The 13375-nt window shown below is 48.6% G+C and overlaps 1 protein-coding gene across 2 annotated transcripts in view; it reads right to left on the bottom strand.

Annotated features, from left to right (window-relative positions):
• The window catches only part of jakmip1 (janus kinase and microtubule interacting protein 1), a 47913-nt gene that overhangs the window by 27991 nt on the left and 6547 nt on the right, over positions 1-13375 (bottom strand). For both annotated transcript variants that reach the window (XM_020452535.2, XM_031797699.1), the window contains exons 2-9: positions 5896-6199; positions 5127-5459; positions 4660-4821; positions 3650-3859; positions 3348-3464; positions 3013-3159; positions 2020-2172; positions 1288-1350 (exon numbers count right to left, since the gene is read on the bottom strand). In XM_020452535.2, coding sequence (XP_020308124.2) covers positions 1288-1350; positions 2020-2172; positions 3013-3159; positions 3348-3464; positions 3650-3859; positions 4660-4821; positions 5127-5459; positions 5896-6051 — 1341 coding nt within the window. In that variant the 5' untranslated portion in view covers positions 6052-6199. The remainder of the gene's footprint in view (positions 1-1287; positions 1351-2019; positions 2173-3012; positions 3160-3347; positions 3465-3649; positions 3860-4659; positions 4822-5126; positions 5460-5895; positions 6200-13375) is intronic.

Here is a 13375-nt window from a genome sequence, read left to right as displayed (position 1 = left end):
AACAAATTACATTTGGAAAACATTCTAATATTTTTCTTTCACTTTCAAAGTGGAGTAGGTTGTGAAGATCGGTAGCAAAAAAACCTTGGAACAATCACTTCCATATTCCTTACCATCGGATTTAGAAACCAAAACTCTCCTCACAATATTCTCTAAAAAGAAAGGCTAATCTCATCCTTCCCATTGATGTTATAGACTCAACAACATTCTCTAAAACCACCGTATCTTTCCCAATTATGTTCAGGTCCAATCCACTCAGTCAACTCAAAATGGTTACTATACTACAATAAAGTCCTTACCATCGTGTTTGTAGGTCATCTCCTGACAACCAGAGAAGTAGAGACAGACCATAGCACACAGGCCGACAAAGAAGGAGAAGTAGAGGATGAGCTGGAAGTACTCATACATACTGTTGTTATACTAGAACCCCCCCCCCCCCAACAAATCTAGTATCTTCCAAGGCAATCTACACTGTACGTGCCAGTCCTCGAGCACTGAGCTCTGACGCACAACCGTGTCTCAGTCGCGCACTCCGCAGACAAAGACGGAGCGAGAGAGGAGTGTTAACTAGCATTCACTCCTCCCAAAGGGAGAAAAAAAAAAAACTGGATGATCTTTAAGATCGTCTGCAGGCCTGCGAGGTAGCAGTGGAATACTTTTCCATTCCAGTCAAACTCTTTCCATAAGTGTGTTCTGTTCCATTCCCAGTTTGAGAGTCCTAATTGACGTTTTCGGTTTGAGGTTAATAGTCTCAATAACCCTCCCGGTTTGAGAGTGGAGCGTTCCTGTCGCCGTTTTCCGTTTCAGAGTGAGAGACCCAACAGCTAGCTCCAGTTATAGATGCAGTGAGTGTGTTGAATCTTCCATCACCTTCTCGCTTAACATACATCACTGACTCTGCAAACTCTATTGAGAACCCAGCCCAATTGCGCTAATCGTGCCTCCTCATCAACACCTTATCTACCTATCATTCTGAGCTGAACAACAGGTGTCATCGTTCCCCTATGAGCCCAATTATAAACACACACAGTCACACAGTTGCGCGCACACAAACTACACAAAGACAAAACAAAAACACACATAGTTCTCCATTGAGCCCAATTACACAGAACCAGTGCATCGGCATCATGGGAAGAGACAGTTGCTAAGTGACAACACCACAGGATCAACAGTGTGTGACCAGAGATAGAGAACACAACAAAGAAACACCTAGTGCTAGAAAACAAAAAACCCACGTATACAAACACAAACACACAGACAGAAGGGCAAAGGGAGCAGTAGTCCTACTTTAGGTGGTAGTTTGAGGGTTTTTCTTCGGTTATTTTTGCAGAGCATCAGTCTGTCACGTTCCTGTGCCAAAAAGGAGCAGAGGACAGTTTAGGATTTTGACTCCACACCACATGCATTGTGTACGTATGAGAATGCTTTGTTTGATGTGGGACTGATCCTTAACCTGACAAACTAATTGCACTAATCTAGGCCATCTATCATCCCCTGCGTGTGAATTACTGGAGACAGAATCGGAATACGGTGTGATTTAGGCTTGTCAAAATGCACCCATGTTAAAAAGTGAGACGAGTAGGATTCTCAACAGAAGCAGGGTCAAGAGATTATGACAAAGAGTTGTGTACAACACCTTAAATCAAAGGCAAGGAGCCAGCAGAACATCATGCAAATGAGTGAATTTTCAGCAAGGCTCTGATTTAAGGTGATTAGAAAGGAGAGAGAGAGGGTGGTGGGTGGGTGGTGAGGGTCTGGAGGGCAGCCCAGGTGTACAGAGGACCAACATGTTACCCAACAGTTCACTGACCCTAACGGCACCCATTTTATCCTACTGTTTCAATGTGCTCTGGTAAAATTCAACAAAATGGCCCCCTCTTTGTTTATGAGCTAGTTGGCTGCCTGATTCACTAATCTCACTACAATAAGGATCTGTCAATGCCCTGTTATTTGGAAGCTCGGGTGATTTAAAGATCAGATAAACTGCAGTGTGAATGTCTGTGTGTCCGTCTCCCTAACCTGCGTGAGTTCGTCGATGATGCCTCGTTGCTCGGCAACCTGCAGCTTGAGGAACTCCACTTCCTGTTCCTCGTGGGCGTGGCTTAGGTCTGTCAGGGAGGTAGGCCTCTTCAGCTGCTGGGGCTGCTGGGAACGAGAGTGCGCCTTCTCCTTCTGAGAGGGAGGGAGGGAGGGAGGACATTCTCAGGGTTAGGCAACTCGAGCAGTGAGGTCAAGAGAGACAGGATTTCCTGAAACATAACGTAACTTTAAGTTGTGCAAGGTGACTTTGTAATCAAGGAGAATTGCAAATACTGCAGTCACACAGATGCTGCTACCTAATCATCTTGATGATTTTTCTCAATGGCCACTGGAGGTCTCCCTTTCCCTCCATTTCACAGAGCAATTACAAATCTCAAATGGTACCTACTGTACAATGTATACTGTTCAAAAATATAAAAAACGCTCATGTTTCATGAGCTGAAATAAAAGATCCCAGAAATGTTCCATATGCACAAGAAGCTTATTTCTCTCAAATGTTGTGCACAAATTAGTTTACATTCCTGTTAGGGAGCATTTCTCACTTGCCAATATAAACCATCCACCTGACAGGTGTGACACATCAAGAAGCTGATTAAAAATAACCATTACATAGGAGCACCTCATTCTGGGGACAATAAAAGGCCACTCTAAAATGTGCAGTTTTGTCACAGAGCACAATGCCACAGATGTCTGCAGTTGACATGCTGACTGCTAGAATGTCCACCAGAGCTGTTGCCAGAGAATTTAATGTTAATTTCTCTACCATAATCCACCACCAGAGTCATTTTAGAGAATTTGGAAGTACGTCCAACCGGCCTCACAACCCCAGATCACTTGTAAGCACGCGAGCCAAGGACCCTCATATCCGGCTTCCAAATGGTATCCAAATACTTCCAAATGGTGTCCTCTTCCCATCATGAAGGAGACATGACAAGGAAAGTAGACAAAAGAGGATATTTCTGGTTCTCTCACCATCTCTGCGTTCTCTCTGCTGAGGTTCTTGAGTTTCTCCTCCATGCGCTGCAAAGTCTGCAGGAGGTCATCATTCTTCTTCGACATCCTCTTATACTTATCTAACAGGGGCTTCATCTGACTCTCTGCCTCACGCACCCTCTTCAACTGACAGAGATGGAGGGAGAAAACAAGAGAAATAGTGACAGATGAGATGTGTAGACCTGTTTTTATATACCTGCACATTTCCATAACATCCCTTCAATGTACCCATAAGTCCCCATAATGTCCCTACAATGTTCAGTTATCCACCAAGTTATTGTCTGTGTGTGTTTGTGTACGTGTGTGTTCCTCACCAGTTCGTTCCTCTCATCTGCCAGCAGTGCGTTCCTGTCCTCCAGCTTCCTGGTAACAGAGTGGAGCTCAGCTATCTTCAGCTGGAACCTCCTCGCATCCCGAAGATCTTCCACCTCCTGAGAGAGACACAGACAGAGAGAGAGAGACACAGAGAGAGACCGACATAAATTGGGGAGATGATTAGAGACAAAGACAATGTGTGAATGAGTTGACCACAAGGTTTTTGAAAAATACCATGTCAGTAAAATGTGTTTGTGCACAAGTGTGTGCGTGTGTATTTTAAAAATGGGGCTGTCCTCACCTGGTTGTTGATATAGTCCTGGGTTTCCCCCAGGGTAGGGACCACCTCTCTCTTGGGACTGCCGTGGTGCCTCTCTGCCTCCCTGACTTGGCCCAGCTGCTCGTCCAGAGCCTCCTTCTGCAGCTGGAGCTTCTGAGCATAACCTGCCTGCAACCCCAGCTCCCTCTCCAACGCAGACACCACACGGTCCTTCCCCTTCAGCTCATCCATCTAAGAAAGATGGGAGGATGGAGAGGAGGAGAGAGGGAGACAGAGCGATATGAGAGAGAAAGAAAGGAGAGAGAGAGTGATAGACATCTAAATGTTCACTCTGGAACTCGCCCGCCTTAACCCGACCTGCACTCTCTTTCTACCCCATTGTTCCCTTCCTCCACCAACGGCTCATCCTTTCCCAACCACAGACGAGTGAACGAACAGGTATGCGACACCAACACCGTTGAGTGTAATTCAGTCATGAATCCTAGTTCACACTCCCCCTTCTCTCTTCCGGTCTTCATCTCACTGCTCCGCTCACTCTCGCCTCCTTTCCCTCTCCTTATCCCAGTAAAATGATATTAGTCAAATGGCCCGGCTGTAAAACCGGTTAGAGATACCTCTTTTACGGCCCTGTGCTAGCATGCTGTGTTCTTCTGTCTTGTCGTCAACAGTCGGTGTGTGTTACCTGTGCTACCCTGGGTCTCTGAAAAGCAATACTACACAGTGTGAAATAGAACTGGAGATCAACATAGGACACAGTGCAATTCAAGCTACTGTTCAGATCGAGTGCATACAGGGAAGTGCATGCAGGGAACTCAGCAGTACAGGATCTGAGGAATCAATCTATTGCTTGAGGGTAATTCCAGTTTCACTTAACTATGATTTATGTTGGTTTGGAATTTGGTTAACTTTCAGGTCACTCAGCACCAGACAACCATGTCGTCTCTCACATGGTCTTGTTTGATGTGGGTTAGGATCAATCAGGGGTTATGTGATCGGGCTAAGGCGTGGCGGCCATGTTACGGTCGACTCACCACCCTTCGGATGTCTCTCTCGCAGTCTCTCTTGATGCGGTTAATCTCATCCTGGTGCTGCTGGTAGGCTGTTCGGAGGTCGGCTGCTTTGGCCTTGTCTGCCTGCAGTGCGTTAGCCAGAGCCTCCTCAACCTGCTTCCGTGCCGTCTCCTGCTTCATGACCTGAGGGGTACACACACAAACAGACACAATTAGAGTGTATATACACTTCCAAGTACTGGGACCCTGAAGCAATTAAGATGATTCAGGAGATAATAATGTCATAGGACTCTGCTAGTCCAGAAACAAAGAAGACGCTCTGTTTCTTTAAATAAGAACTTTCAAAACCAGACTAAAACAGTCAAACTTCTCATACTGAAAACAAGAGGCATCTACCTGTGATTCTGATTGACCATGGGGGGAAAAAATGACAAAATCTAATACAACAATGCAAGTTGGATTCAAGTTGATTCCCAAGGTCAACCTACCTCCTGCTGCAGTTTGAGTCTCTCCCCATCGAAGGCCCTCCTGGCCTCCTCCCGGGCCTCTCCTAGCAGGGCGCTCTTCAGCTTGTCAGCCGCCCCGTCCCTTAGCGCATGGACCAGCCCCTGGAGCCGCTGCACCTCCCCGTCGCGGATCTTAATGGTACGTGATAGCTCCAACTCGTGTTGCCGTGCCAACGACTCGCGAGCGGAAGCCAGCTCGCGGAGCTTCTCCTCGTGCAGTTTGGCGCGGAGGTCGGTGAGGACCACTGTGTGTTTGTGTTGTTCCAGCTCCCTGGCTTGCCTCTGCTCCTGGAGACGCTCTCTCAGCTTAGAGACCTACCCAGCGGAAGGAGAGGACGGTGGGATAGAGGACAGGGGAGGAGAGAGGCAAAGGGGAGGAGAGGTTTGCAGGGGAAATAGGAAAAAGAGAGAGTGTTAATGATTTCCTAATAGTATCATTAAGCAATAAGGCCCAAGGAGGTGTGGTATATGGCCAACATACAACGGATAAGGGCTGTTCTTAAGCACAACGCAACGTGCCTGGATACAGACCTTAGCCGAGGTATATTGGCCATATAGCACAAACCCCCGAGGTGCCTTATTGTTATTATAAACTGGATACCAACGTAATTAGAGCAGTAAAAATACATGTTTTGTCATACCAGTGGTATATGGCCTAATATACCATGGCTGTCAGCCAATCAACATTCTGGGCTCGAACCACCCAGTTTATAATTAACAGTGGATCATTGTATAGAGGGGGCGGGCCTACCTTGCCCTTCTCCTGCTGCAGTTCTATCTGGAAATCCATCAGCTTGCTCCTCAGCTCCTCATTGGCTGTCTGCGGCAAGTCGCCCATGACCTCCGTCCTCTCCTTCCCACGCGTCTTCTTGGAAGGCGGGGCTGAGGTGGGTGTGGTCGATGACATTGTGCTCCGCCCACCCAATCAGAGGACACGACTCAGAGGGGATGAGGAAGTGGAGGAGAATCAGGCGATGCTCTTCCTCCCCACACAGCCTTCCCTATGTAACTTCATCATCCTAGTCTACATCACTGGCTGAAGATCCACGTCTGTCCTGCAGAGAGCGATAAGAACAACAGGTAAGTAATGTGAAAACAAAAATCATAGGCCAGCAGAGTGGAGCTTGAGGAAAACATTATATTATGAGACCTGGAAACACCCACACATGCTCACACAGACACTTTCAACATCCACAGAGCTCACACAGACAGACACACACTATTTCAACATCCACAGAGCTCACACAGAGACACACACACACTATTTCAACACCCACAGAGAGCACACTGGCAGGCCATTTATCATAATCCAATTCCTCTCCATGGGATCCGCTTAGAGGCTCCATCGTGCATGAAATTCTGTCTGGCCAGGGCCAAGAGAACCTCCTCCTCCTCCTCCTCCTACTACTACTACAGCCAAGCGAACCCTCTACTACTACTACTACTACAGCCAAGCGAACCCTCTACTACTACTACAGCCAAGCGAACCCTCTACTACTACTACTACTACAGCCAAGCGAACCCTCTACTACTACTACACTACTACAGCCAAGCGAACCCTCTACTACTACTACTACAGCCAAGCGAACCCTCTACTACTACTACTACAGCCAAGCGAACCCTCTACTACTACTACTACAGCCAAGCGAACCCTCTACTACTACTACTACAGCCAAGCGAACCCTCTACTACTACTACTACAGCCAAGCGAACCCTCTACTACTACTACTACAGCCAAGCGAACCCTCTACTACTACTACTACAGCCAAGCGAACCCTCTACTACTACTACTACAGCCAAGCGAACCCTCTACTACTACTACTACAGCCAAGCGAACCCTCTACTACTACTACTACAGCCAAGCGAACCCTCTACTACTACTACTACAGCCAAGCGAACCCTCTACTACTACTACTACAGCCAAGCGAACTCTCTACTACTACTACTACAGCCAAGCGAACCCTCTACTACTACTACTACAGCCAAGCGAACCCTCTACTACTACTACTACAGCCAAGCGAACCCTCTACTACTACTTCTACAGCCAAGCGAACCCTCTACTACTACTACAGCCAAGCGAACCCTCTACTACTACTACTACTACTACAGCCAAGCGAACCCTCTACTACTACTACTACAGCCAAGCGAACCCTCTACTACTACTACTACTACAGCCAAGCGAACCCTCTACTACTACTACTACAGCCAAGCGAACCCTCTACTACAACTCTACTACTACAACTACCGCAGCCGAGAGAACCCTCTACTACCACTGCCGCAGCCGAGAGAACCCTCTACTACCACTGCCGCAGCCGAGAGAACCCTCTACTACTACTGCCGCAGCCGAGAGAACCCTCTACTACTACTACCGCAGCCGAGAGAACCCTCTACTACTACTACCGCAGCCGAGAGAACCCTCTACTACTACTACCGCAGCCGAGAGAACCCTCTACTACTACTACCGCAGTCGAGAGAACCCTCTACTACTACTACCGCAGTCGAGAGAACCCTCTACTACCACCGCAGTCGAGAGAACCCTCTACTACCACCGCAGTCGAGAGAACCCTCTACTACCACCGCAGTCGAGAGAACCCTCTACTACTACCACCACCGCAGCAGCCGAGAGAACCCTCTACTACCACCGCAGTCGAGAGAACCCTCTACTACTACCACCACCGCAGCAGCCGAGAGAACCCTCTACTACTACCACCACCGCAGCAGCCGAGAGGAGTCCCTACTACTACCACCGCAGCAGCCGAGAGGAGTCCCTACTACTACCACCGCAGCAGCCGAGAGGAGTCCCTACTACTACCACCGCAGCAGCCGAGAGGAGTCCCTACTACTACCACCGCAGCAGCCGAGAGGAGTCCCTACTACTACCACCGCAGCAGCCGAGAGGAGTCCCTACTACTACCACCGCAGCAGCCGAGAGGAGTCCCTACTACTACCACCGCAGCAGCCGAGAGGAGTCCCTACTACTACCACCGCAGCAGCCGAGAGGAGTCTCTACTACTACTACTACCGCAGCAGCCGAGAGGAGTCTCTACTACTACTACTACCGCAGCAGCCGAGAGGAGTCTCTACTACTACTACTACCGCAGCAGCCGAGAGGAGTCTCTACTACTACTACTACTACCGCAGCAGCCGAGAGGAGTCTCTACTACTACTACTACCGCAGCAGCCGAGAGGAGTCTCTACTACTACTACTACTACCGCAGCAGCCGAGAGGAGTCTCTACTACTACTACTACTACCGCAGCAGCCGAGAGGAGTCTCTACTACTACTACTACTACCGCAGCAGCCGAGAGGAGTCTCTACTACTACTACTACCGCAGCAGCCGAGAGGAGTCTCTACTACTACTACCGCAGCAGCCGAGAGGAGTCTCTACTACTACTACTACTACCGCAGCAGCCGAGAGGAGTCTCTACTACTACTACTACCGCAGCAGCCGAGAGGAGTCTCTACTACTACTACTACTACCGCAGCAGCCGAGAGAAGTCTCTACTACTACTACTACCGCAGCAGCCGAGAGGAGTCTACTACTACTACCGCAGCAGCCAAGAGGAGTCTCTACTACTACTACCGCAGCAGCCAAGAGGAGTCTCTACTACTACTACCACCGCAACAGAGAGAACCCTCTACTACTACCACCGCAGCCGAGAGGAGCCTCGACTACCACTACCGAACCCTCTATTACCACCGCAGCCGAGAGGAGTCTCTACTACTACCACCGCAACCGAGAGAACCCTCTACTACTACCACCGCAGCCGAGAGGAGCCTCTACCACTACTACCACCGCAGCCGAGAGGAGCCTCGACTACCACTACCGAACCCTCTATTACCACCGCAGCCGAGAGGAGTCTCTACTACTACCACCGCAACCGAGAGAACCCTCTACTACTACCACCGCAGCCGAGAGGAGCCTCTACCACTACTACCACCGCAGCCGAGAGGAGCCTCTACCACTACTACCACCGCAGCCGAGAGGAGCCTCGACTACCACTACCGAACCCTCTATTACCACCGCAGCCGAGAGGAGTCTCTACTACTACCACCGCAACCGAGAGAACCCTCTACTACTACCACCGCAGCCGAGAGGAGCCTCTACCACTACTACCACCGCAGCCGAGAGGAGCCTCTACCACTACTACCACCGCAGCCGAGAGGAGCCTCGACTACCACTACCGAACCCTCTATTACCACCGCAGCCGAGAGGAGTCTCTACTACTACCACCGCAACCGAGAGAACCCTCTACTACTACCACCGCAGCCGAGAGGAGCCTCTACCACTACTACCACCGCAGCCGAGAGGAGCCTCTACCACTACTACCACCGCAGCCGAGAGGAGCCTCGACTACCACTACCGAACCCTCTATTACCACCGCAGCCGAGAGGAGTCTCTACTACTACCACCGCAACCGAGAGAACCCTCTACTACTACCACCGCAGCCGAGAGGAGCCTCTACCACTACTACCACCGCAGCCGAGAGGAGCCTCGACTACCACTACCGAACCCTCTACTACCACCGCAGCCGAGAGAACCCTCTACTACTACCACCGCAGCCGAGAGGAGCCTCTACCACTACTACCACCGCAGCCGAGAGGAGCCTCGACTACCACTACTACCACCGCAGCCGAGAGGAGCCTCGACTACCACTACCGAACCCTCTATTACCACCGCAGCCGAGAGGAGTCTCTACTACTACCACCGCAACCGAGAGAACCCTTTACTACTACCACCGCAGCCGAGAGGAGCCTCTACCACTACTACCACCGCAGCCGAGAGGAGCCTCTACCACTACTACCACCGCAGCCGAGAGGAGCCTCGACTATCACTACCGAACCCTCTACTACCACCGCAGCCGAGAGAACCATCTCCTACTACCGCAGCCGAGAGAACCATCTACTACTACCGCAGCCGAGAGAACCATCTACTACTACCGCAGCCGAGAGAACCATCTACTACTACCGCAGCCGAGAGAACCATCTACTACTACCGCAGCCGAGAGAACCATCTACTACTACCGCAGCCGAGAGAACCATCTACTACTACCGCAGCCGAGAGAACCATCTACTACTACCGCAGCCGAGAGAACCATCTACTACTACCGCAGCCGAGAGAACCATCTACTACTACCGCAGCCGAGAGAACCATCTACTACTACTACCGCAGCCGAGAGAACCATCTACTACTACCGCAGCCAAGAGAACCATCTACTACTACAGCCAAGAGAACCATCTACTACTACAGCCAAGAGAACCCTCTATTGGATGGTCTGGGACTACTATTGGATGGTCTGGGACTACTATTGGATGGTCTGGGACTACTATTGGATGGTCTGGGACTACTATTGGATGGTCTGGGACTACTATTGGATGGTCTGGGACTACTATTGAATGGTCTGGGACTACTATTGAATGGTCTGGGACTACTATTGAATGGTCTGGGACTACTATTGAATGGTCTGGGACTACTATTGAATGGTCTGGGACTACTATTGAATGGTCTGGGACTACTATTGAATGGTCTGGGACTACTATTGAATGGTCTGGGACTACTACAAATTATTCAGTCTCTCCTCTCCCCAAGCCTAGTTAAATAAAGGTTAAATAAAAATTAAGAAATAAAGCACTCTTCAGCCATCCGAGGGAGTCCACATCTAATCCTCAGACCTCTGCTGGCCTCTTTCCTCTCATCTCAAACCTCCCACCCTTGTGTCGGTCCTCCCCAGATCCATCCCCACTCCTTAGATACCTTCTGCCCTCCGCTTTGCAGTTATAACGCTACCAGCCATGTTGTGCTGCAGATGTGAGAAGTTAGTTTATGAGACAGCATGACAGAATATATAAACAGTACCCTCACTCTTTCTAGATTCATAAGGCTAAGGAAGTGTTCCAGCGTAACCCAGTAACCATCCAGTTCTGCTGAGTAATAAATAAATCATTCAAAATGGAGATGAAGCATTAAGACCGGAGGCTACGCCATCCTTTCCCGCCCGCACACCACTCACACAGATGGCAGCAATTGTTACCAAGGCAACTCGTGCTCTTAAACTTCACTCCTCCCACATTAAAGGACCCTGTGAAAGAGGGAAGTGTCTCCCGGAGGATTTCAGACATCTCGTCACACACACCTGTGTTGCACTCACACCGAACACACACAGACTATGTTATTTCTTTATCTAGAGACCATCTCTCTCAGACGAGGATGACGGAGTCAGAAATGTATTGCTGCGGGGCAGGGGAGCGCTCTACCACACCGACAGACAGAATGAACAGGCAGGCACTGGGTGAAAACAGGAAGACAGGAAGAGATGGAGAGAGAGAGAGGTGGAGGGGCAATCACACTGAACCTCCTCTGCCTCCTCCCCCCAATCTGCCCTACTTTCCCACCTCCATCCTGTCCGTTGCTATGATGATGTCACGCAGCAGAGTGGAGAGGAAAGCTCATTCTCCCATTCACTCACTCACACACACACACAGAGAGGGAGAGAAATGAGAGGACATTGCACACAGCCACACACACACATAAAGAAAACCACATCTGTATTCTTACTAACATCTATTTACAAACACACACCGACCCATTCATTCCTAACCAGAGTCTGCCAACAAGCTATGCTCAAAATGTTGTGTGTCGAGCGATCAGCGAAGGGTTATACCATGTTTGGAGAATAATTAAATTGTGCAATCAATACCAACAGGATGAGAAGCATGGCTCAGCTTGTAGCTCAAATACGTGTTTGTGGGTGTAGTTTTGATTTAGCGCTCAATTGCAGGGTGAATTTGTCGATATGAACTCCATGCATTTTGCAATCTCTGTTTTGGAATGTGAACGGCATGCCCCTCTAGTCTTCCAGCCCAGTAGCACATCAAACACAACCACTTCACATCTGCCATCCCTGGAACAGATGTGCACGTCCACCACCGTGTGTCTGGGGAAGTTATTGGTCCAGGGAAAATCAGGAATGTATTAAACGGGAAGCTGTGTTGTTTTACAAGGGAAGAAACTAACATATGTTGAGCACTTGTTGGCTGCTTTTACTTCACTCTGCAGTCCAACTCATCCCAAACCCTCTCAATTAGGTTGAGGTCAGGTGATTGTGGAGGCCAGGTCATCTGATGCAGCACTCCATCACTCTCCTTGGTTAAATAGCCCTTACACAGCCTGGAGGCGATTATGATTTTTCAACGCCGATACCGATTATTGGGGGGACCAAAAAAGCTGATACCGATTAAAATCGGCCAATTTTATTTTAATTTGTAATAATGACAATTACAACAATACTGAATGAAACACTTATTTTAACTCAATATAATACATAAACAAAATCAATTTAGTCTCAAATAAATAATGATAATGGTCAATTTGGTTGAAATAATGCAAAAACAAAGTGTTGGAGAAGAAAGTAAAAGTGCAATATGTGCCATGTAAGACATTTAAGTTCCTTGCGAAGAACATGAGAACATATGAAAGCTGGTGGTTTCTTTTAATATGGGTCTTCAATATTCCCAGGTAAGAAGTTTTAGGTTGTAGTTATTATAGGACTATTTCTATCTATACCATTTGTATTTCATATACCTTTGACTATTGGATGTTCTTATAGGCACTTTAGTATTGCCAGTGTAACAGTATAGCTTCCGTCCCTCTCCTCGCCCCTACCTGGGCTCGAACCAGGAAAACATCGACAACAGCCACCCTCGAAGCATCGCTACCCATCGCTCCACAAAAGCCGCGGCCCTTGCAGGGCAAGGGAAACAACTACTTCAAGGTCTCAGAGCGAGTTACGTCACCGATTGAAACGCTATTAGCACGCACCCCGTTAACTAGCTAGCCATTTCACATCGGTTACACCAGCCTAATCTCGGGAGTTGATAGGCTTGAAGTCATAAACAGCTCAATGCATGAAGCACAGGGAAGAGCTGCTGGCAAACGCACGAAAGTGCTGTTTGAATGAATGCTTACAAGCCTGCTGCTGCCTACCACCGTTCAGTCAGACTGCTCTATCAAATCATAGACTTAATTATAACATAATAACACACAGAAATACAAGCCATATGTCATTAATATGGTCAAATCTGGAAACTATCATTTCGAAAATAAAACGTTTATTCTTTCAGTGAAATACGAAACCGTTCCGTATTTTATCTAACGGGTGGCATCCATAAGTCTAAATATTCCTGTTACATTGCACAACCTTCAATGTTATGTCATAATTACGTAAAATTC

Source organism: Oncorhynchus kisutch, linkage group LG19 (assembly GCF_002021735.2).
Source record: "Oncorhynchus kisutch isolate 150728-3 linkage group LG19, Okis_V2, whole genome shotgun sequence".
Lineage (NCBI taxonomy): Eukaryota > Metazoa > Chordata > Actinopteri > Salmoniformes > Salmonidae > Oncorhynchus > Oncorhynchus kisutch.
This window is presented reverse-complemented; position numbering and strand designations above follow the sequence as displayed.